This window comes from Passer montanus, unplaced genomic scaffold (assembly GCF_014805655.1).
Source record: "Passer montanus isolate IOZ18808 unplaced genomic scaffold, ASM1480565v1 scaffold33, whole genome shotgun sequence".
Taxonomy (NCBI): Eukaryota; Metazoa; Chordata; class Aves; order Passeriformes; family Passeridae; genus Passer; species Passer montanus.
Window position 1 is genome coordinate 5,950,785 of NW_024368041.1, and position 26,298 is coordinate 5,977,082.

Here is a 26,298-nt window from a genome sequence, read left to right on the forward strand (position 1 = left end):
CTTTTATTAAAAAAAAAAGAAAGGAAGATTCATCCAAAAGAAGTTACTTTCCAAAAGACAGATTGAGATGAACCTACCACTGCAACAATATGATTTAATGCCAGTAACTTCTGCTCCTGTGTAGTTTGCTCATGAAAATGAAGGAACTTTTTAAACTTTTCACTATTGTTGGTTTGTTTTTTTTTCAGATTCCTTCTTTCAGTGTGTATCTTTGAAATTTCCAAAAGAACAGCAAGCTTTCTCAGTGAGATTTACCAAGTTCAAGAGGGGAATTAGGCTCTCTTTGTTAACTTTCATACACAAAATGGGCTCAGAAAGATAAAGCTGCTTAATGTGATTTTATGTGACTATTCAGTAGTGTATGTTTGGATCACAGAGGTTCTCTACAAACAGTCTTGCTAAGATGGCAAACAAGTACCTTTAAAAAAAGTTAAATCATATAGTAATTGAGGAATTTGTTATTAAATATTCAAGAGCATCCTTTGTCTTTACTTTCAAGAAGTTCTATAAGGAACTTTTCCCTTGTCAGTTTGACAGCCTCTGAAGATCTTTAATGATAGCAGTCACAGTCTTCTGTCAGGGGAGCATGAGCTGACATAACAAGAGCTGTAGCTGAAGCCTCCTGTATCTGTGGAAAGGTGAACCTTTAGAAGGGGATAGAGAGGAAGACAAATTTGCATGTAATTAAGAAGTTCAATTTGTGGTGAGGTTGAACTGTTGTTAAAATGTTGCTGGAAGCACATGACCTAAAGATGATGTACTAAAAGATAGTATTGACTGGCCAAGCACATTTTATGAATGGAAAAAAAGGAAAATGATAGGAAATAAACAGGAGACAGCAGGCATTCAGGTCTCATAGTCTGCATGGTACTTGTGAGGAATGTGGCAATGTTCAGGTTAGGGGGAGCACAAGGTGTAGTTCTGGAGTTTCAGGGAAAGCAGTAGAGAGAGATACAGCCTTAGGTATACAAAGCTTGGGAAAAGCACTGCACTTTCTATACATGTTTTCCAGATTACTGTTGGATTATAGCCTATTAAAGGCTGTTATTGACAGAACAACTCTTCCCCTTCTGGTATACCCCAGATTTGCTTGTGGATTCTGCTAATTCCCCAATGGCATTTCAATATAGTCCTTAAACATACTAGTTATTCTTTACATAGACGAATGCAATATTTCTGTCTGTCTAAGAGTTCTGCTTTGCTGTGTCTATTTTTCTTTTTTTTTTCCTTTTTTTTTTTTATTTTTTTTATTTTTTGGTGTAGCTAAACCTGAAGCAGAATTTTTCTAACCTCCAACTTGAAGTATCAAATTCTGTACACCAGATTCATGCTTCTCACAGTGGCTACATCTCTTAGTGGGTTATGGCAAATCATGAAGAAGGAAGAGCAGAAATTGGGGATTTTTGAGAAGAAACCAATGCATGTAAGCAGTGTGGATAGGCACAGCATAAGCAAAAATACTTAAAGGTTCTAATGACAGAGCAGCTAATCCCCACAAGGGTGTACGCTGTGGGTGTGTATTGCAGAGCCAGAGGGTAGTAAAGAAGATAAACAATGGTACCTGGGTGACTTTATTTTGTGCTAATGGAAGATGGGTACCAAAAGTTTGTGGCATCTTTGGCAGAAGTAGGCAGCATTTTAAAATGATTAAAAAAAATTTTAAAATTTTATTTAAAAATGATGCTAGATGTTTTATTCTTAGTAGAGAATACTCTACTAAGTATTCATAGTAGAGCGACCCTTTGTTAGATTATTTTTTCCAATTGAATGTGAGAAACCATATTTCTTCCTAGGCTAATTGATTATATGCCTAGATAACCCAGACAAGTGTCTGGGCATGTGGGCTTTTTTGGATCTTCTTTTGGATCTGAAATAGAGCAGTAGTTTTCAAGCAGACATAATGGTGGAGTTTGAACTTCACTGAGGTTAGTGGTAGAAATGAGCAGAGGAAAATGCCTGGTAGCATTTTTAGTGGTGTAGTTTTGCTTAATACTGAATAGGAGGTGAATTGAAAACCTGTCATGAATTTCACTTTCACTGAAATTACTGACATCTTGGGAGCTAAGTTTACATCTCTGCTCCCTAATGCTTCAGCGATTCTGTTGACACTTCTTTATGTTTAGCTATCTATTAGAACTTATGTTTTCTCTCCCAAATTCTTTGTGTGAAAACTGCTTGATGCTTCAGCGATTCTGTTAACACTTCTTTATGTTTAGCTTTATTAGAACTTATGTTTTCTCTCCCAAATTCTTTGTGTGGAAACTGCTTTTAATTTGTTCTCCCTGTTATTTCTAGAGTAACAATTTCAAGATGTCAGGTGGTCCAAGAGTCTCGTTCAATGCAATTGATTCTGCTCTTTCTTCTCTGAAAAACTGCCAGTCCTACATCAACTCTGGAATGGATGTGGCTACTCAGGTTGCCCTTGACCTTGTGGAAAGTTTCAGTAAGTATATTATCTCTTGTATTGCATCCTGAATCTGACAGATGCGTGTCAGACCTACATATTTTGACTTAGTTACTGTTAATATCAATCTTTATTATAGCTCTTCTGGCCTGGCCAGAGTGTTTTCATTACAATTATTTCACTTAAATGAAAATTTTACTTAAATGATAAATTCAATGAAAACGTAAATACCCAGAAAACATTGTTCTTGCTTTTGTGACAGCCAAGACTAATTGTGTTCCAGTGATTATCACCCTACAGCTTTGTAGAAACTTTAACATTGCTCAATGAGATGGAGAAGGCCCCTCAAGTGGCTGAATAAAATGAGTTTTCATTATCATACTACTTCTTTGTGTGTGTTTCATTTGACATTCAGGGCAAAATATATTAAAATATATATGCTAGACATCTTGAATACAAAGCTTGAGACACCCCTTAGGGGATGCAGGTTTTTAAATGCTGTCTCTCCTGAGAATCAGGTCTTTTTTAGGGTGCTTCAATTTGGACATTTCCAAAGTGGGGTACTTTAAATCTGTAATTACTGCCAATAGTCTTGTCATTGCTATTTCACAATAGAAGGAGCACTGCAAAGCTACTTTTCAAGGACAAACATTAGCTGACCCATTTCCCTAACTTGAATCGGTGTTAATGTTTTCACTAGGGAAAAATAGCAACTTAAAGCTCCAAACCCCTGATAGTTTATTATTAATAAAGAGTGGAGAGTAGGGATCAAGAATCTTCTGAAAGAAAAGCTCTGCTGTTCATTAGAAATCTTGCACTTAGCTAAGCCAAGGATTATGTACAATCAAGATTAATGTTTTCTCATTGTCTAGTGTGATAGTTCTCTCTCCTTTCACCTTTTTATCCATACTGCTGTCAGAGACAATTGACATGCCATTTGTAGCAGGAAGAGGAAATGGAAAGCTTGTCTGAACAGTCACCTGGGGATTCCCTTGGACGTAAAACTTGTGTAACCAGTTCCATTTCCCCTCTGCTTTAGCAGTCACCATCTCTCCTACTTTGTCATAAGCAATGCATAGAAATACATTGAATATATTGAATTCTTTCATCCCCAAGACTGCAGAAATTAATTATTTATACAAAAATTAAAAGTTTTTTGTTAATTTCACTTTTCAGTAGAAGCCCCTGTTGCATTCCTATTGGGAAGGGTGTAAGGCAACTTAAGCACAACTGTGTTCGCCTGCAGCTCTGAGTCTGTGCCTTGTACTCCTAGGAAATGTCTCTTCCTCATTTACCTGCTTCTGACACATTAATCTTTAATTAAAAGCTTGAAATTATTTTGTTCACTTAACTCAGTAACCAAAAGGACCATTTTTAGCATTCTATCCTGAGAAGATTACTCCTGATGAAATACCTGGTTATAGTTAAGTTACATCATGTGACTGGAAAACAGCTTCTACCTAGACCATAACACATTTTATTCTAGCAGAGGCAACTTTCCTTTTGAATCATGGTTATAGAATTACCAAGTATGATCTATTATCATAGTACATACCATTGCACTACAGAGAAGGTATTCCAGATTTGTAGGATTTGTAGGTCATGCTTATTTGGTCTGGTGTTCCCAAATTACATTTTTACCTACAACAGTTGTCTTCTTCACTCCTACACCTTTCCTTGCAGATGTATTTACATGGAATGAACAGATAGTGAAGGTCCTCACTTCTGCAAGGTTTGGTTTTCATTCCCCTGACTACTCTGCTGGGACTTCAAGTTCTTGTGCTCCTTACAGAATGCCATGAGGAAAGATACTGGGTTTCTGTGGCATGACATGCTTGGTAAACTCTTGGTGTTTTAGAATTAGCATCATCTGATCTGCTGGACTTGACTGTTCATAACTCCAGCTCATATGTGGTAATTTCTGTTTCTAAAGCTGTTGCTCATCTATCCTCCTTTGCCTTCTGTTCTGAGGCAAAATACTAATTTAATTTTGAGACAGAGTTAGATAATACATTTTTGTGTTTTTCTTTCTGTCTCGTTTGTAATATGCTTTAATTTCCTTTGCAAAATTTGACTGTCCAGCTTCTGACAGGTTTCATTGCCAGGCTTTGTGGAAGCAAGGAATTCAGTTTCGACTGTTTGTTTTAGTTTACAAGCACTTTTTCTGTGTGTTTATTTTGTTCCTTTAGTCTTTCATAATGGACAATGCTGTGAATAGTTATGAAGTACATAGCAAGTACGTAGCATAGTACATGAGAAAAAATTACATTTGCTTCTTAAGGTAACTGAAAAGACAGAAAAGTTAGTTCAGTCAGTGATTTTTCCTCTCTTAATTCCTATTCTCCACATACAAAATCCTGAAAACATTTACTGTTAAATGTATTTATTAAATGTTTATTTTGTTCTACTCCTGTATAGATTTATGAAAAGAAAATACTTGTGTTCAATATTTGGGTCAGGCATTGCTCATTTATGAACCTGTACAATCTCTAGAAAAATAAGGCTATTTCTTATTAATAAGGCTATAATTAATAATAGCTAAATGAGTGCAGAATAACTTAAATTTATGTAATAATGAAAATATCTTATTTTTTAAGGGGTTTTGTTGATGTCCATGAACTTAAAGTGTTGTTGATTAAGATCTCCCTGTCAATTGAGAAGCTGATGACTTTTAGCACTGAATAGGTGTTATGAATATGTGCTGTCAGAGACAGAATTTTAAAAGATCCTGGAGGGGTTTAACGATCTAGAGGTGAAAATTAGTTTCAGCAAACTGAATGTGAAAGGGAAACAGCCAATTTGAAAGCTCATTTTATTTAATGAGTGAAAAAGAAAGATAAACCTTTTGTCCTTCTCAGTCTTTCTGCTGATTATCTTTTAGATAATGACATTGTCTAACGGTTGTATTTTTCTTTTCTTTAAAGAACACTGTTGTTGTGTAGAAGCATTTTGAAAAGTTACTATATAAATAAATTATGTAAGCAAAAAAAACAGACTGTGCACACTTGGTTTCAGTATGTCCTGCCTATGCTCAAAATACTCTTGGACATTCTGTGTCCCAGGCTAGTAAAATACTGAAGGAAGGGACACACTGATATTTGTGGGTGGTCCACCAGCCTTCCAAGGGTCTGAATATTTTAAAGCTAAAGCACATGCTTATGTCCTTTGCTAGATTGGAGACCTAACAAATTTGAGAATTTGAAGATGACACAGTACAAAATCAGTTATAATGCAAGTAAAATCCTATCAGTTGCATCTTCCTAAATCTTGCCTCATTCTGGTTTTGAGCTTTAGTAGTGTGATTGCAGAAAGAGAATTCATTAAGTCATTTGTCACAAGTACTTGTCTGGCAGCATCTCTGAATTGTAATGCTCTGAGTATTGAACTTTGAGCCGTGTGTTAGCACCTCTGCACAGAGACGAACACCAGTTTGCACTGCTAATTTAACTTCTCTTGGTTGAACTTGCTTTACTTACCTACTTGGAGTAGTTCTGTAGACTTACAAATAACTGATGGACATCCATGTCAAATACTTGAACGACAAGTTTTATTCTCTGTTTTTGGAATTAGTGAAACCTGCAATTCCTTGTTGACTGATGTGCTGATTATGGTAAGAATATGCTGGCCCAGGACAAATCTGTCATATCCATGACAGACATCTATTCCCAGCTTTGCTCAAAATTTTTGGATGTAAATTTGATCAGTTTGCTGAGGATGACAGTTTCAGGTGACTCTTCAGCAGAACTTTCTCAAGAATATGGGATTATTAAGTATGGAGAGCTGGGGATATTTGAATGAAAAAATCGAACTCGTGGTCATCTCCAGGCTTCCAGTCCAACAGCTGCTCTTTAGGTGGGGTGTTACTTTTGTCTGGGTTGGAGTCCAAGCTGGAAGGATTGTCCAGAAAATGGGAAATAACTGGGAGATCTGGAGAATATACTAACTACAGGCAAGATAAGAATTTCTTAGCATTAAACTTTTGAAAAGCATTCTAAAGAATGAACAGTTAGGGTGTCTGATCAGCTGAATGGGCTTTCTGTGGAGAGCAAGATGCTTCCTTGATGTCTGGGACATTCTTTAACTCCGCATCACTTTCCTAGTGTGAAGTGTAGAGACCATGAAATATGGAATAGCTGTTTTTGGTAAACAGTTACTGCAGTTGAATTCTAATCTTGAGGGGAAAAAAAAGAGCTACCTTTTCTTCAAAAACTTGCTGAAAATGTCATGGTCAGGTGCTGCCCATGGCTGTCTGCCATATGCATTACATATCAGTGATCATCTTGTAGCACTATCAGGATCTGCTTGGGAATTCCTCCTGCTTTCTTACCATCCTTTGAAGGGTTTTCTGCTCACCACTGTGTACAGAACAGGTCCAGGGGTCTTAAAAATGTCAGCGATAGCATTCTTTGGCATGTTCCCCAGATTAAGTTAGAGTTACAGCTCTGGCTTTTCTTTCTTGTCTGGTCACTGCACAACCTGCTCCTTCTGCCAGCAGAATTTACCTCAGTTATGTCTACTTACTCCATTTGTCTGCTTCCCTGTCCCAAGGCTGCCTCTGCACTTTTCTTCATGTGTGCAGCCCTGCATCTCATATGTGCCATGTCCTCTTTTTCTGGCTGCTTTCTCATCTCCAGTTGATTGAGATCCAGTGTCATCATGCCTGTTCAGTACTAATTAAACAGTAGTTGATAATGTAGGATCTTCTAACCCTGTGAGATTATCCACATTACTTTGACTTACATCACTGCTCACTTAGAATGGTTTTAACAAGAACAGCTCTAAACATTGCTGAGGGTCGTTGACATAGGAAAAAATGTGGAGCATACAGATGTGGGAGTTAGCCTTGCTTTATGAAATTATTGCCAGCCTTTTGATAGACAGGTGGATGAGTTTATATGCAATATCCACTATTATTTGGAATGACTTTCTAAACCCATTGCAGCAGCCTAAAACAGTCAGGCTTGAACATTCTAAGTTTGTTCATCCCTGAGAGAGGGGCCCTTTCTATGCAAGTTTCTCTGTCATTGACCTAAAACGTCTACTTGGAATGGTATAAACTCTAGTATGAAAATGGACTCTATAGCTGTGCTTGAATATCAAATGATTTGGTTAATTTATTTTCTTTGTTCTTTTTTTTTTCCCTAGCTTATTTTTCCTTGTAAATTCAAATGCAGGATTCCTGCAGTATCGTACCATAGCATGAATCTTGACATTGATAAAGTTCTTGTGCATGAAATGACTATGATGTAATTGTTTTGGGATCCAGAAATCAACCTGCTGACACCTGTGCTTCTGAAATGTTTATGGTCTCTTAGTTTCCATGGTGTTAGAGATCATTGTGCCTCATAAAAATAATGGAAACCTAAGGTAGTTTTCCTGAGAACAGGCCGTAGTAAATAGGCTGGAATGACCCTTTGCAACTTGCTTGAGTAAGAGGTGTGAGCATGAAGGTCCTCTGATGAGAAAATAAGCAGGATAAACTTTGCCTTGCTGCCGTGTTCTCGTTCAGGCAAGATGATTCCTTGCACATCCTGCCTTCTGTCACGTACAAATGGTGGTTTGGTCAAGTCTCCACCTCACAGTGGCCTCATCATGGTCAAAGCTGTGGTCTGTGTTGCAGGGACAGTTCATGAGAAACCAGACCTTGGTTTTCACTCTTAGGTCCATATATCTGCAAAGGTGCTTGTGAGAAGAAAGTAGCAAACGGTTTTATATACACTGTAGGAATACAGGTTTTTTTCTTATTGGAGAACCTAAGTGTAAATTTTATTTTTCTGTTTTCTTGTTGGAGAATGTAAGTGTAGAATGTCCAAGTCTATCCTGGAGATAAATGGCTTTTCACTGATGCTTGCTATACAGAAATGTTCTCTAATTATGAGGAGACAGAAAATGAAGAGAGGCCAATGATGCATGAAGTTCATCCTTCTGTGTTAGACTCTGCTACATACATCCTGTGAAGCTGCAAGAATTACCTTATGATACCATGGTGTTCACAGAGGAAGTTTTATCCTAACCCCAGTTTTTACTCTGCCAGAAGCTGTTTGTTCACTGATCTGCTTTGTTGCTAGACCAGTGTCTGTGGTGTTGATTGGTGACGTGCACAAACTCAGTGTGGGCACCAAAATTACATCTTACTTGGGGAAGTTCTTTTCTTGTTGTCCAAAGTAAGCTTGTATTTTGTGGGAAATAAAAACGGGAAATAAAATGTTCCATATTCCTTTCTCAAAAATACTAATTTTGCTTTCCTTCAAATCCCTTGCTTAAGTTTAATAATTTTAGGGAAGATGTGCTTTTAATCTTAAATTATGTGTCTGTTGTGCTGTGCTTCTTGTATTGTTTTACAGGTGTTTAACCTTTCAACTAACAGTGAGAAAGATTTTTTTTAAAGTCGGTAAGTACATGGAGTTACACTTTGAGTATTTCTTCTTCAAGTAATTTATTCTTTGAAACAAGAAAGACTGGTTGAGTGCTTGTGAAAAGCTTTTCTGAAAACAAAAAAGTTACATTTTTTGCACTATGCTCTGCGGTCAATATAAAATTTTGAGAAGAGAGGGTTGGATTTATTTTTTTTCTACCTCTCTTTACTTGCAATGTTTATATCCAGCACTGATGAGCCCGTTGCTGGAACACACTGGTTGGCTCTGGAAGCTGTTCTTCAAAGCAGTCCAAAAAAGGAGAATTTGGAAATGCGCCTTGTTTCAAAATCTGGAAAAATATGACTTGTAATGAAAGATTTTTGTTCTTTTATATTTATCCAAACTCACTCTGACTGTAGTCTGTAATCTTCCAAAGTGGGAAGAAACAAATATGTAGTGTTGTTACTATTTCCTAGCTGTAATTTTGACTGCAAGAAGAGCACAGTGCAGTGAGGGGAAAGCAGCTATATTAAGCTGTAATAAGCTATATTAAGCAGCTATATTATTGTCTTAAGCAGCATGCTTTTGTTCTGATAGCTCTTTTTTCAGTTTGGGTGCTCATTAAGCTGGGTGCATCCAAGTATTTTTGTTCCTCAACTTCAGCAGTTCGAGAAGCCCTTTAGGTGGCAGCAGAGGCTTTGCTTTTTGCTTCACCTGCTGTGTCACTCTGGAACTCACTCCTAGAATGGATCTAGTGGTGTTGGTGCATTCTCTTGCATTTAGTGATTGAGGATTCAGATGAGTAGAAGGAGAATTTGTATTATCAGATCAGTACAGATAAATTTTATACATTTATTCTTGCATGAAGCTGCTATGTTATGGTTGATCTAGAGAGTATCATTCAGAGTGAAATCCAGGCTTGATTTAAAGCTTAGATAAATAACTGGATAGAATAACTGTCCTCAGTGTGTTCTCATGGAAATGTACTGACAGCATGCACCTGAGCAGAAGGTCAGAGCTGGACAGTCCTGGGTTTTGTCAGAACACTTAGGAGTGATCAGATGAAAACTACACAGTTTCATTTCACAGATTTTGGTAGGTGGTATTTACATAGTGTCTGATGTCAAATACATGCATATGTATGTGTGAATATTTATTCCATTTTCTTATGTATTTTTCTAAGGCAGTGGGTAGTTTTCTCCCCCAAAGGTCATTGTCAGTCAAGAGAGATTTGTAGTCACCTGGTGGGTTACCTCATGTACCCATAGTTACTATAAATTTCTCTGTCCTAGACCTCATAAAATCTCAGCAGTCTTCAAAATAGATCATAAGTGGGATTTAAATGCTGTACAGACCTTTTTGGAGACCCTCTGTGCACTAGTGATGTTAACCTTGAGAGAACGAGTGAGCTTACGGCTGTGAGTTATAGGCTTGAAATTGCTGGGTGAAGTTCTTTGGCCTCTGCTATGCATGAGATCAGAGCAGAATGATGCTGATGGTCTGTTGCAGCTTAGAAATACTATGAAGTACTGTAGAGGTCCTGTGTGGGCTCTTTAGCACAAAGATAAATCAACCTTTTTGAACAAAAGCCAAAGAGGAATATTTTATCTGAGTAATTTACTGTATGAAAATATTCTCTGTAGTATATAAATCTGTCATTTTCTTATCATCATATTTCTGCTACAGAAATGTGGCAATAAGAAAATACTACCATCTCCTGCTTAAAAGTAGAGGCATACAATATATATAGAATGTAGTGTGGGCTTTGAAGAACCCACTCTGAAGGCTTTAATTTTTATCAATTTGAGTAGATCGGAATTTAGCTTTCAGTGATCTAATTGCATGCATAAAAAATTAGGGAAGGAGGAGGAACCCACAAAAGTAAAAAAAAACAACCTCTGGGTTGGCTGCATTCAAAAAGATTAGGAATATAAAGCAGTTGTATTTCTTTTCTTGATTCTTTCCACTAGGAAAAGATTTATCTGGGTAAAAAGTGAGCATTGTGCTGACATGTTCTTAGTATTCAGTCAAAACATGAAAGAAACCCTTAAGTAGATGTGATCATTCTGAAACTTCATCCAGATCCCTACGAACAGACACAGGACACTTTTCAAAATTTTATTTTTCCTTTCTTTTCCTGTCTCTTTGTTTGTCTCTTCAAGAATTCAGGATCTTGTTACTAGTTTTTACCTTGTTTTTTGATACTCAAATAACACAGACTTAATCACTAGAGGTTTTTAATACTTTCAGTTAAAAAAAAACAAAACAACCCTCTGACTCAAATCCAGGTTTTATTACATGTTTTATGAAATTTATACCAATGTTATATAGCACACTGATGCCCCAGTGAAGAATGAATATTGTAATATGTACTGATTAAATTCCAGGAATTTAAAGGGGAGTGTTTGCTTTTTCAGTTAGAATTGTGTGTAAGACTTTTGTGTTCTTTACTGATGCTGAAACATATGAAAAATGACATCATTTGGAGGATAGGCAGGGGTTGGTGGTCTGAATTGGAAATTTAAAATATTTTTAATTATAATTTTCATAGATTGTTTTGTTTCCCTTCTCATTTTGTTTACCATTTTCTCTGAAGCAGAACAAGGAACATAGCATTATATAAATGAGATAAAATAATGGAGGTACTCTTGAGTCTAATTTTTCTGGGTCCTCAAGGCTGGGACTAACTGTGCTTTCAAACTGGCATTACACTGTGGTCTTGAGGAAGTCACTGGAGTTCACAAAACATGAATTTGCCTTCTATAAAAAAAGGTGTCAGGAATGTTTTGTGAGGATGTACGACTATCTCAAACTCCTGTGTCGATATTCACTTCTGGTTTTGCTTATGTCATCTGTGCCTGGGGAAATTATGTTACAAGAGTCTAAAAATAATGTGAATTGTCTGTAATGGTGGTAGGTGATTGGAAAAACTAGGAGATAGGTAGCCAGGAAAAATATGTGTACAGGGGAAATGCAGCAGAAGACAACAGACCAGCAAAGATATCATCCTTGCCTTTTAGTGAATTGACAAATAGGAGGTGTCACAATGCAGGCGCGATCCCACAATTACAGGTGATATTAAATGGTTTGAACCACTAAAATACACACAGGGCACTAAGTGAAGATTTGCATTTAGATGAAGTTTATGAGCGAAACACAGCCATGTCTACAGGAGGGTAGTTTGGTGTTTATTAGTGGGGTAATACTATGTGAAAAGAGAAAATTTTACACTGATTCAAACAATGTGCTACTAGAACTGCTTACAGAAAAAAAAAAATTACAGTGAAACCCACAGTTCAGCAAGAGGTTGACTGAAGAATCCATCCTATCTCTGAACAAACAGTTCAACCTTGTGTTTTCTTTTGTGTTGCAGTTTTCAGGCACTGGATCTCACATTTCTATCTCAAAGTCAAAGAGCCCAATATGTTCAGAAATCTTCAAGATGTTAGTGGTAGATCATGAACAAGTCACCTTTAGCATCTTCAACTTCACAAAGTTGAGCTGCTTTAGTCTGTCTTGGTGTAAGACCCATTTTCCAGGCATGAGTAATTTGTGTTGTTCTGTCTTTGAAATACTGAGAGAGCTTACTGAAGGACAATGCAATTAGCAGGATTTAGTCTTATGCTTGTTTGCTTAGAGTCTTTGCCTGAATGTGTGCTGTTAAAGATAGGGATGCATCTGCCAAATTGTCAGCATACTGTCAGCCCCTTCTTAAAACTAAAAATCAGAACAATCCCTGTACCCCTCTTAGGCATTGAACAAGGGTCTGACATTGCTGATGAGCATCATAAAGCACAGCCTTGTGTGTAGGGCACATTGTAACCAAGTCACTGCTGTCACTCAGGCTGCCCAGCCTTCCTCAGCAGTGTTTATGTTAGGTGAGTTCCCAAACTGCAGTACACAGCAGTTACCTCTAAAGACTGGGGAATTTATGCCCTTTTTCTTATTGTTGTTTCAGTTTGGGGTTTTTTTCCTTGCTATTGGACCTTTATACCAATAGAAGAAAACCAACAGCTGTGAGTCTGTTAGAGCTGCCCTTACATAAAAGGGTGGGAGAAAGTGAGAGGCGACTCCCAAAGATAGTGATCCCTGGGAAGATAGCACTGGGACATAGAGAAAGAATCAAAAAACTGGCTAGCAAGTGCTCAGGAAAAAAAAAAAAAAGTGGGAATGGGGGAACTGGATGAGAAAGAATAGAAGAGGAGTAAGTGGTAAAGAAATGTGTAATGAAGGACAAGAAAAAGTAAGAAGAAAGCCACATCAACAGGATTAAGCAAGACAGTATGCTGATCAGTCTCTAGATGACAAAACTTAATTGAATGTCTTCCTAATAGTGTTTCCATGTAAGCAACTTGTATAGTTGCCACAAAGGTGTTAGCTTTTACAAAAGGGAAGAGTAGTTTGGCATATAAATGGAAGGAGGATGAAAATGGTCCATATGGATGAAAATGAGAAGATAGATGTGGTCATTCTGATTAGTCCCATGCTAAAGCTGTTCAGCATATGTTTGTGTGAACCTTTTGCCTTTTTAACATTATCAACAGATACTATAGAGTGCTTCTGAAAAATTCATCTGCAGTAGCACTCAACAGAAGGTGACAATCTCAAACTGCTCCCTAAATTACATATAATGAACTTTCCTATAAAAAAAGACTTAACAAAAGGAGGCAGCTGGCTTAAGGAGAAGGTGGCAGATGAAGAGAACACAATTCAAAGAAGTGTTCACACATTAAGGAAGTAATTTTAACAGGCTTTCCCCAGACTGTAAGTGGGAATGGAATTATACATTGCATGTAAATGTCAAGTGACAATAATATCTTCTGAGTTAAATCAACCTTGCAACCTCTTTCCTATTTTTCTTCAGATGAATAAAGTTTAACTTGTGATTTCCTTACTAATCATCTTAGTAAGTAGTGGGTGAGTAGACATTTACTGCATGGATAGATTAATGTGACATTTTCACAAGACTTCATTTTTTGAAGTTTATTACTTGTGGGTGTGGATCTAATTCACAGCTGTTTTTGAGAGAATTAGGTATGCCATAACTCATTCAAATTTTATATTTTCTTGGTATTTTTAGATTTTTTCCGTGCTTTGTTAGAGGTGTGTAGTCTGGTCTGATGTCTCAAGGTAATCAAGGCTTCTCCACTGAATATACTTTTATGTACAGACTTGGCCAAATCACTTCTATAGAAAAACAGATTTTAAATGAAACAAAATTCCAAAACATATCAGTATAAAGGAGAGAAAATTCTCTCAAATAGTGCATGTTAGCCACACAAATCTCAACCATAGTCCTATGGTTCTGAATTTAATTAATTTTAATAACACAATGACTAATAGCTATGTCATAGTTTACCAGTTCTGTTAAATTGAAACAGGCAACCTTTTACTTCTTATCTGGTTACAGAACATCTCCACATTCACTTTCAATTTATATTCCTGTTTTTTTGGAAACTACCCTTTGAGAAGCCATGAGGCCCCTCAAAGCTCCTTCTTTCCTACTATGGACAAAGATGACAGCATTATATGAAAAACATGCTGAGAGACCATCATCTGTGGTGTACTGTAAGCCATCAAACAGTCCCTGTTTCCTCTCAAAATCATAAATATTTGTGTGTGTATGAGAGACCTGGGCAATACAGACTTGCATGGGTATTTTTTTTTTTTTTTGCACAGAGATATTCATTTTCCACATGATAAGAAAGTAGCAGCTCCTTGTAATGTGACAATTTTTTATATGAATTTTGTGGGAAGTGAAGTTTCAGCAATGGAAAGATTTAGCTCTGTCACTTACCAGCATTCAAGCAGCAGAATGAATGCCACATACCAGCAATTCATGCCAAAAAGAGGAGATCTGCCAATTCACAGAAGACGTTTTATGCAAAGGAAGCCTGCTAGAGGCAGAAAGAAATGCTGGTTTTCATTACACTTAAAGTTTGTGTGCAGTCTTTGCCTTTGCCTTGTCTGTGTAAGAGGATTATGTGGGTTGTTGTTTTTTTTTGTGTCGGGGTTTTGGGGTTTTTTTTTCAGTCACTTTAAGGAATTATGGGCTCTGAAAGCACTAGCTTTAGTACTCTGGCATGGTTAGCACTTCAAGTGCCCTACCAATATGTGATTCATGCTGAATTGGATGTTTGCTTGGGGAACATCACCTGCCCTTTGCTTACATGAGACACTGGTTTTCTAGATTCCTTTAGTTTAACCTTGATTGTTTTCTGTCTGTCAGTTCTCTTCAGCAGAAACTGGAAAATATCCAAAGCATATGGAGGTATCTGTATTTGCAAAAATTAACTTTGGAGATGATACTCATATCAATTTCACCTAACCTTCACATTTCTGAGAGTCTTACAGATCAGTGCTTCTGATTTTAAAACACCAACCTTTCTTTTGTCAGCTGTATATAATGAATCTTAATTGTCTTTTGTTTATTCATTTATATGTATGGACCAGTGTCAGCTCTGTTTTAAGAGACTTCACTGCTTTGTTCACAGTGGTGCAAAATGTGGAGTTGCTGCCAGCCAGATTTGTCTCAAAAGCTGCCTATAAAACTGGATTGTTTTCCCACCCTGAGCTTGCTGCTCAGCTGCAGTACAGCCAATGCCCCAGCTGGTTAGCAAAAGAGCAGCCATGCTCTGTCTGGAGCTACTGATAACCTTCTCTAAATTCTGAAGTCAGGAATGCCAAGGGTTGTAGAAGCAGAAATATCAAAATTGAGATTGGGAGGCTGTGTGGGTTCAGAGAAAAAAAAATGTTTTTAAGCATCTAATCAAAATACTGGGCATTGAAAAACCAGACATATTTTGGCATTTTTCCTCCCCCATCTGTTTCATTTTGGGTTGGTAATGTTAACATTTAAGTGCTTGATGAGTGCTGGTTTGTGTCTGTGTGAAGCTGTTGCAGTTGGTTGTGGGAGCTTAGCTTGGATTCCATGGGAATTTTGTGTGTGTGAATGTAGCTATGACCACTGAACTATGCTGAAATAAGACAGTGATGGATTATCTTGGAATGAGGGGATTATCTTGGTCTTACCTTCCTGTTTGATGTGTGTTCTGTTGCTCTCCCTTGTAGCAGGGGAAGCACATTGCTCGTGGGGCTTTGCAGAGAGCAGGTCCCTGAGCTTTGGTGGGTGCTTCAGTGGTCACTTGGCTTTGCTGAGTGCTTTGTGCAGAGCAGCAGGACTGACCCGTGTGCAGTGAGGGTCTGAGGTGAGACCTGTGCACAACAGAGCCCTCACCACTTTGGGAGGTGACTGTGCCATGCTCTGTCCCCAGTCATGGCGCCGTGTCCGGCCAGCACACTGCTGATCACCGTGTGCCTCCTGTTTCCTGTAGTGCCATAAGTCTCGTCCTGCAATTGGATTTCAGCTCAGATGTAGCTGCACCAGACTCAGAAACTGTGGTAGCTTAAGCCCAGAGCCAATACAGCTACATTTACTGGAACATTACAGTGATTAAATAAGCTCTGATGAGGGCTTGTTAGCTCTGAGCTAGGCTGCCTCCACTTTGGGACAGAGAAGTAATGTTTCTAAGAATTTTGAAGGTCTTGGGTGAAAAGGGCTTGTTTTCCTATCTTACTGATTGTTTGGTTTTTTTTTCTGAAAAGTCTTTCCAACCCATTTCCCATTTCCCCTAAATGGAGGAAATTCTAAGTAATTACTGCATTTACTTTAATGAAGGTACTCCTTGAATGAGCTTCTCTAAGATGAGAAATATAATTGGCTCATTAACAGAAGCAAGGTTTGTCTTGAGAAAAACCTAATGGCATTATTTACTGCTGGCTCATAACAATCATGCCTTTTATTAGAGACAGACTTACACTTCACACTAAAATATTTGTTTTTCACCTGTCAGTGCAATTTAAAATATGAGAAGAATTGGGTTTTGGCAAGAGAAAACATTAATACAGTTGACTTGTAAATAAAAACTGCATGGATTATCTCTGTAGAATTCATAATGTGCCAGTAGAGATCTTGAGTGATACAGAAGAAATGGTGCTTAAAAAAGATCTAGCAAGTTAGAAATTGGGACTTGAACATGTTGGAATAATAAAAAAATATCTTGATGATATTTATTTCCAGGGGAAATCATATATAAAGCAGCCTGTGAGTCTTTTGTAGAATGGTAAAGACCCATTAAAAGTCTTGAAATGAAATTCTTGATTTTAAATACTGGTTTTACAAAGTATTCTGAGAGATCAAATAATAGCAATTACAAGGCCTCAACAAATATTTTACTGTTCCTTTTAAGGGAAAATATTTCAAGAAAATTTTTCCCAAATTCCAATCTTACCGTATCAAGTTCTGGGAGGACAAGTTGGGTAGAAGAAGGACAGTACTAAACCTCATATTTTTAAATATTCCCAGCCCTCACATCTCTTGTTCTGAAGAAGGCAAGGTCAGCAGCAGCTCGGGGCACTGAACCAGGCTCTGTTTTGTGGTGCAATGTCCATGCTTCCAGAGACAAGAAGCATTTAGTTAGTCATAGGAAAATTCTTTCCCATTAAAATTAGTTGTAAATGTTGTTTTCAGCCTTAGTTTCATCATATGTTAAAATCCACTGGGAAGAGAGTGATATGTGAGTGTGTATGTGTATTTGTAAAGATGTATTTTATATATATTATAAAGATATATATATAGGGAAACACAGGGGAGGCTTTTTATTTACTTTATGAGAGATTGGTCAGATTTCTTTGAGAAGATAACATGTGCCTTGTGCTTACTTTGAAAATACAGAGGTGTGGTTCCTTTACCTTCTCCTTGGCAAACAAGTTGTTTAGGAAGTTTCCCCCCCAACCCCCCCATCTCCACCCTGCTACAATTTGCTACTCCCTTAATTGCATTAGTATGACTGTTAACTGAATATCTGCACTTCAGATTCCATTACTGGAATGGCATGGGTTTGGAGGACAGATTGCTATTTTTAGCTTGAAGTGTTTCATTAATCCAATTTATGGTGTGACCCTATGAAAGACTATTATCCTGGCTGATGGGCAGCAGAGGAGGAACATAAGAGCAACATCAGGGATGAGTGCCGGGGGAAATGCCCTGTGAAACTCACTTTGTTGCCAAAGAAAATGTATGTCAACCTCAGCCTTGGTGCTTTCTTGCTGCTTGTCTGTCAACATAACTTGTATTTCTGTTCTTCTTGGGCTTGTGTTGTGCTAGCATTGAGGAATGCTGATTTAGTCATTTGCTGAAGAGAGAACTATAATTCTGGATAGATATCACAGTAATGCCAGGGGACTGGTGTAGAATTATGATAGTGCAGAGCTTGAGTTGCTTCTCAGAACTATTGCATCTTGTAAATGCTTTAGCCTCCTTTCAGTGCTTCTGCTTACTAGTTATATTGTCTTTGTTAACTTTAAATTGGTCTTTCTGCAAAATGAAGTAGGCATTTATTGGTTAAAATAAAGATTAACCTCACCACGACCTTGGAATTTAGTAAGGAGAAAAGAGATGCTGGTCAAGGGCTGGTCTCTTGTCAGAAGGGCAGGAAATAGTCTGGGAATTGTACAGGCCTTAGTGTTTAGTCAAGCAAAATGATGTTTTTGTTTGGGAAAATTGTGTGCATACTACCTGTCTTCATGTCTTGGTCCTGCATGTGGCATCAAGTAGAGAGGTTACAATAGCAAAAAATATGCAGACATGTATAAAACTATCTTTCTGTTTCATAGCAAATGTTTTCTTCTATGAGAGTTTATTTTGTGTCTTTGCATTACTTGTGTGTCTCAGCCTAAATTAAACCATCTCTATGTGTTGAATAATATTTTACTTTGGATTTTATGCAGCACATGTTGGAGTGTTTGGTATGTGAAATTCTGTGTGAGAACCCTGTTTATTTCATTAGCTCAGCATAGTGTCATTTGGTGTTCAGAGATAATGCCAATTCTTTACATTGCAGTCTGTATGGGTGCCATGGTTGATATACCTGGTCAGATAGATCATTGCTACTGCTCTCATGTCTAAACTGGGATCTTTATAGCTTTTAGCCTTCCCCTAGTAGTCTGGAGAAAAAAAAGTACTGTAAGGAAGTTGCTTTCAAAAGCACAGTTGGCCTTGTTCTGCTGATGATGGAGTTTAAGGGAGTTTCAGGTTGAGGAAAAGTGTGATTATTATAGAATAATACAGTTAATTTCAAAAGTGGCTAGTAATGCCAAGTACCTCAGTTTCCCTGTGGCCACTCTGAAATGACTGCTTTCAGAATGTGTGCAACACCCGCTCACTGGAAATACTGGCTCCCTGAGATGTTTCAAACTGAGCACTCAGCAATTGAGATGTTTCTAGGTGGGTGTTCAGACCATGCATGGTCTGTTTCTATTGAAACTCTGGTTCTCTACAATGTCATGTACTTGGGTTTCTTTTCCATGGGATTGGTAGGAGTAGTCTGGGTCACTGACTCGGTTCCTATTTCAAACAGTCACAGCCTACAGGGAAATGGTTTGTAATACAAGACAAGGGTTTTTTCATCAGGTGTAGTTTGTTATCTAACAGACACTCTTGGCTCAGCTGACTTTAAAAAATAAAAACCTAAGCAAAGAGAAACTGATAATTGAAGATTTTTTTCCCATTACTTGGTGGATAAAGTAAATGTTTAAATCCAGACTAAAAAGCACAGCCCTTTCTTTTCTAAAATACAGTCTCAGAACACATTACACAGGAACAGGAAAATGCTTGACCTAAATTCAAATATTGCAGTTTAATTTGCAGTTTCTTAACACAAGCCAAATAGAAAGTAAGATGAAACTCCAAAAATCACTCACAAATGATAGTTCTGTTGCTACCTGTGTTCTTGTTCTTTGTGCTAGTCTTTCCTTTGCAAGTACTGCTAGTCCTGTCTCACACTCTCCTCTCAATTTTGCTCCTCCTACTTAGATTTCTTCCTTTAGTAGAATACTGGAAACTCACATTCCAATTCCTTCTTTCCTTGAGAGGACTTGAACTCACTTAAACCATCTTCCAGAAAAATGGCTTAGAGATGAGGTTCTTGAATACTGACGAACGTAATGGAAATCCAGAATGGCTGAGGTTGGGAGGGAACTCTGGAGGTCGTCTTGCCCAATCCCCTGCTCAAGCCAGCCCACCCATCTAGCCTAGGTTTCCGTTCTGTTACTCATGTAATTTCATTTTGTGAGTCTGGTATGTAGATGGAAGTATTGGTCTCTAAAATCATGCACACTCAGTCTCTAACTCTGTGTGTGTGAAAACTTTCTCTGCAGAAAGGGTGGCTTTGTTAGGGGACAGTGAGGGAAATACAGCTTCAAATATTCCAAAGCTTAGTTAAGGCATTTCCTGACAAGTTGGAGATTTCATTATGACTAGCTTCAGCAGTAAGTAGATTCTGACTGTTACATGGAGGGAAATTTTGCAAATACTGCCCCACATTCCCATTTACTCCACCAATTGACATTCCCTGTATGGTTGTTGCTCCTCTTATCAGCAGTAATTTTTCTTCTCTTATGAATTGCAGTGGTTAATGCCTTATCCAGCTCCATGGAGATTTTTTGGGCATTGTACTTTCAACCATTTCTCTCTGTGAAGAAACATGCATTTAGGAGATGAATTTGATTTTCTCCAGTTTTTTGCTGTTCCTTTGTATGACTTCTCATTTCTGTTTAGAATTTTCTGTAGGCTGCTCTTTCTGCAGCCTAATAAGTAAAGTATGTTGCAGGTCAGGGAAATGAGATTTTGAAATAAATCTTTGATGAAAGCTTTCTGAGGAGCTGTCCGTGTATCTGCAGGAGAAAAAGTGACCATGTACCCTCAGTGCTGCAGAAGCAATCAGTCTCCTGCTTAAGTTCCTCTTGGTCTATATAGTCTGGAGTGCTGTGGCAAGCTTCACTCCTGTGTAAACAGAGGGGGAGATGAGACAGTGCTCTCCTACATATATTTGTGTCCTCTCACTGCTGAGCATTACTGGTGTCTTCTCCAAATGTGTTGTTAATCTGTTCTTAAAGAGCGTGGGTTGGTTAAGAGTTTTTTCAAGATCTACTGTCCAACTTGAATTATCAACAGTTTTGAGTAGACCCAGCAGAACTAGGGCACGGAGGGTAGTCTTAGCACTTTTGGATCTGTAAATGATGGGCTTACTAAAAATGACAGCAAAAATACTTAGTTTTATCTTGTTTTATCTTGTATTTTTTCCTCCAAAAGATGGAACTAAATCAGGGAGTCAGAGAGCTTGTGCTCTGCTGTCAGCAGTAACTTGAACTCTGCTGGCAAAATGTGTATTTTATCTGCTGCTGGTGCATATGAAAACAACTGCCTACTACCACTGTTGCTAATGGCTCAAGTGATGGGTGTTTGTGTTACAAGTGCTTTAAAAGTCTGAAATCTACTGTCAACATTTCCAGTCAATGGTATACCATTACTCTTCAGCCTTGAATCATGGGAAAAGCAGCGTGTAGCCTTGAATTTCAAAACAGACTAATACATTGTGCCAGAGGTAGAACTGACATATCCTGCTTTCTTTAAATTGAAATTTTGAATTTTGTTAGCAACTAATATAAAGATATGAAAGTAGGTATGTATTAATCTTAATCTACATGGTCTGTGCTTAAGCATTCATTTTAAATACATTTGTATTTGTAAGTTGGGAGCCTTCCTGCATTTTCATGGTATTCCAGGCTATTTTGTGTTTAAGATAGTCTGCAGTGGAAGCAAATGCTTATTTAGATTGGTGTGTACTGGCTGCAGCACAGCTGTAATACCCTAAATAACAAATACTGATGTGGTAACTTCTGCACAGAAAGAGGTAGTTGTGAAAAATCTTCAGAAATTCTGCTAACTTGTGGATGTATACAGGAAACTAAAGTAAATATGAACTCAGATGTTAGGAAATGCAAGTTTTGAATAAATTTTAGATGAGTGTTACTAAAGGATGTATTAAATCAGTGCTGACTGGACTCTGTTGTTGCAACTTCTATTTTAACACTGTGAGTTCATGATACATAACTTAGACCTGACTGATTATGGTTTAAATCAGCATAAAGGCACCTAAGTGTGATTGGGCTCTTCAGAAGTGAGAAATTGAACACTTGCTAGTCACTTTATGCAATTTTGTTCTTTAATATTTAGGGAGACTTTTCAGATAATATCCCTGTTTCAATTACAATAAGAGATCATAAAGTAGTATAAACTGGAATTCATAACTGAAAACTGCATATTCAGCCAGCTAATTTTAACATGATGCACATGGGCCTTTGAAAATGAAATTATGGCCTTGAACTGGGCTTTCTGTGAGTAAAAAATGTAATATTGCAAAATGTATAATCTCTGAGTGGTGAGGGAAATGACTTGTGAAGAAATGCTTACTAAACTCAACATATTTAGCCTAGATAACAAGGAGACTACAATATGCACTTCAATGGTATTTTGTGGCAGTAGCTGAAAGCATATGCAGACAGTTTGGAATGCATTCCTTAGATATGAATCAGAAATAAGATTAGGATAAGTTTTGATTAGATAATAGAAAGGCACTCATCCAGCACTTGCAAAGTGTTTGATTTTTGTGTTAAGCTAGGTTGTTGGTCTGCAGAGTGCAACATTTGAGTACTTTGGAGAGCTGTCTGGCTTTGTAGCTGGAGTCTGGCTGGAGGGTATTCAGCAGTCAGTGTGCTCATGGTCTGCTGGAAGAGAGTCAGTGCCTTGAATCTCTTTACCATGGATCTCCACTGTCACCCTCACATCTGAAACAAAAGCAGCAGCAGGGCTTGCAGAGCGAATAACAGACAATGCCTTTTGAATATTTCAAAAGCTTTGTGTAATTATTATATTTTAATTATTTTTGATACTGTAGTGCTGCTAAACCAGTGGTTGGTGGGATTTGTGAGAATGAGTTGTGGGATGGTGTTGAGGAGTGAAAATTCTTTCCTAATTTCTGGTTCCTCAGTAAGATCAGGTGAACTGGTGTGTTCTGATGAGCCTATGGTGGACTCTGTTGTAAAGAAACCTTAAAAGTGGGATCTCTGCCTTGGTGAGCTGTAAAACTTTACACCCCCATACAGTCACCCACAGTTTCTTACCATGTGCACCCAAGCTCTGCCCTTCATCTGCTCCCTACTAGGGTGGGGCAGAAATGCTCTTGGCCCTTCAGGGGAAGGGGAAGCAGAGGAGCCTTGCACAGCAGGTTATTCTGTGTGTAATGTAGAACAATGAGAGTTTTTAATAGGCAAATAGAATAGCTTGTAATGTAGTTTTTTTAAAAATCTTGTTTAAGAGATGGGGAGGTAGGTGGCTGAGTACAGCACAGTTGATTTACTGTTACCTCTCAGCACCCTATGGATTGAACTTCAGACAGAAAATGGACTGTAGTATCTGTCAATGAGCAGAAATAGGGTATGGACAACAACTGACACGTACACAGTCAATCAGATCTATCTGTATGTCCGTAGTGCTTCCAAGGGCAGGATATGATTGTGTGTTAGTGACATGTTCAGCAATTTCCCAGGATGTGTGTAATGTGTGAAGGAACAGCATCAGGGAAGCAGCAAGGAACAGCATGGAGACTTAAAGCAGGCTGGTGGATGGGTGGAATGGTCAGTACAGAAAGAATATAGAGCAAGATGTATTTGGAGATAATGTCCCTCTTGCCGAGATGTGTTCCACATCTTTGAGCTTTGTTTTAATACATCTCTCAAGTTGCATGCAACATAATTACTCTTCACCTAAAGTTATTTTTATAGTATTAGCAAAACCAGCATTTCGACAGCTCTTTTGGCATTTAACAATACACTTCTTTTCCCCTAAAAAGAAATTTAAAATATTTAGGCCATTGTAGTTTCTTTGAATATGATTCATTTTGGCCATGGGAGGAGAATGACAGTTATTTGCTACACAAACCTTTCCTGTGATTCATGGAGTGTCCTTTGTGTCAGCCTTGAAGGAGGCATTTCATATGCTTCCTAGCAGGAAGGAAAAGTAGTGTGATCGTAGTTACCAGATAGAACATGGAAACTGGGTGGGAGGGAAGGGAAAGGGGAGAGGGAAATGCTGATTATTCAGAAGACAGTTGCAGGATTGCCGAGATTCTGTCTGCAGTATCCATTCATCTGCCTAATGAAAAATGGATACATACCAAGCCTATATGCAATTAAAGGAAATGTCACGTCTGCAATTGTCACGTTCACAAAATAGCATAGCTTATTATGTAACTTCTTTTGTGTATCTTAGCACTTTTCCTTTGTCTCCTTGATCCATCACTGTTCCAATATGGTGTGATGTTTCTGTCTCTGAGTGATGTGTTTCAGATTTTGCTCCCAACCTGATGGCCATATACAATTGTGTCAGTTTTCTCTAGAGATAGGTTTTTATGTTCTAACATAATAATATAGTTAGCAACTTAAGCAATGTACCAGCTTGCCAGATCAGAAGACATTTTCCTTGTCTTTCCTTCCTAATAATTTAAAAAGTGGTACTACAATTTTCTTCCTAAAAGTAGCAGCACAGATTGGCTACTTAAGTGCTTTTAAAGAATGCTCCATCAAATGACAACCCCTAATGCTGCGTGGCAGACTTTGGGTCTCTTTCACAGAGTCTAGCTGCTTCCAGCTGCTTTCTCTATACCTGGAAACTGCAGAATAGGAATAAATGGGAGTAGCAGAAGTGGAAACAGGTTTTCTAATTTACTGGTTTCCTGCATGGATTCAGGGCTTGTGGCTGGCTGTCCTCCTGCAGTTGGCAGCATTTGGTGAGGTACATGCAGCTGTATCAGGAATATACAGCTGTGGCTGTTCAGCATTGAAGCATCTGCACAGGGTCCTTATCTAAGCAGATGCACAACAAGGTTAGAATGGGAAAGCAGAGTTGTAGAGATGAAAGGAGTGGAATTAGGAGGAGTGTAGAAGAGAATAAAAGTAGATATGAATTACTAATCACATGACCTGTGTTAATTGATTTTCCCTAGCAATTAGAATTTTACTGCTTGAATCACAAATGCTATCCATTCTTCCATTATTTCCTGTGTTATAAAATGCTAGCTTTGTTTTGATTTTCCTGTAGCTGTGTTTATTGGGGATAAGAGTTCTAATTACAGCTGTGAACTATACTGTACTGAGAGGGCATTTAAGTTTCTTCTGACTATTTCTGAGGCAATGTGATGAGTCATGAAACACAACTTTTGCAGAAAATATCCTGATTGCCTAATGACTAGGTGTTGGTAGATGAAATTACACATACTCTCTCTTGTTCACATGAAACCAGGGAAGTGTCTTTCTGAGTAAGCTGTTTGTTCAAGTTACCCAAGAAATGTCAAAGATTACGGTTGCAAAATGAGAAAAAAGTATATGTTTGAGTAGCTTGAAAACACCTGCTGAAACTTACAAATGCATTAGTTATTCACGGCATGAATTCTTGTAAATAAAACATTTGTGAAGAAAAATGCTGCCTAAAAATAATACAATTGGTCACCAATGTTCCACGTATTTTATTTTACAGATGATGAAGAAGATATTAACAATATGGAAGAAGTCATGTTAGACTTTGCTAGAATGGACAGAGAACTTAATCATTATATAAAAGCATTTGAAGAAACCATAAATCAGGTAAGTTATCTATTTTCATTAAGTTATAAAAACATGCCCTTATTTAAATACTATCTTTTAAAAGAAACAAATGTTACATTTAAACAATACTCAATTGGAAAGATAGCTCTGTGGCAGATATAAAATACTGAAGTTGCCAGTACAACTCTTAACTTTTTTACCCAGCTTCCAACAGGGTGGCAGAGATTTTAACTTCTCCCCACCAAACCCGCAGCGTTAGGAATATGGGTAGTGCTTCCGTAAGGATTGAGGACACTGTGGTTAAGACACCCTACTCTCAGGTGATACCACCTTTGTATTGTGTGAGATGGAAGCGCGGCAGTGGAATTTGAGGAACAAACTGATGGCTGTGGCTGCAGAGAACCGAGGCTTTAAAGCCTGCTTCCCGCTGCTTTCCTGCCACCTGACTTGGCTGCTGCGTGTAAAGGGTGAGCTGGCGGATTGCTCACTCTATGAACCAGGGCCTGGCTCTGCCCCTGGACACAGGACGGACACAGGACGGACACAGGACGGACAAAGGACGGACACAGGACGGACAAAGGACGGACAAACTCCGGGCGCGGCGGCGGCGCTGCCCATGGCCGCCAGGGGGCGCCGCACCCGCGCGCTGCCTGTCCCGGGGCTCGGCGCGTTCCCGGCCCGAGCTCGGCGCGTTCCCGGCCCGGGGCTCGGCGCGATCCAGTCCCAGGCTCGGCGCGTTCCCGGCCCCGGCGGCTCCGCGGCAGGGCCGGGCCGGGAAGGGGCAGCCCCAGGGCGGCCGAGCCCCGGTTTCAGGGCACGTCGGTGCCCGCGAACTCGAGTCCCTGAGTAGTGTGTGTCTGCACAGAGACGTCTCGGTGTCGGTTTTCTATGGGTTTCTCTAGAAAATGCACATCCCTGATTTCCCTTCAAGGTGGGAAGTCAGTGTTTCAAAATGTTGAGGTAGTGGAGCTTTTCAATGAAACCCACCTTGCTATTATCTTGCTATTGCTTTTATTTTAAACGAAGTAAAAGGAGAGC

At 38.5% G+C, this 26,298-nt stretch overlaps 1 protein-coding gene across 1 annotated transcript in view; it reads left to right on the forward strand.

The window, feature by feature from the left end:
* NSMCE2 (NSE2 (MMS21) homolog, SMC5-SMC6 complex SUMO ligase) overlaps positions 1–26,298 on the forward strand; it is a 126,832-nt gene that overhangs the window by 1,514 nt on the left and 99,020 nt on the right. Inside the window, exons 2-3 of the mRNA XM_039715454.1 lie at positions 2,296–2,443; positions 25,193–25,299. Coding sequence (XP_039571388.1) covers positions 2,296–2,443; positions 25,193–25,299 — 255 coding nt within the window. The remainder of the gene's footprint in view (positions 1–2,295; positions 2,444–25,192; positions 25,300–26,298) is intronic.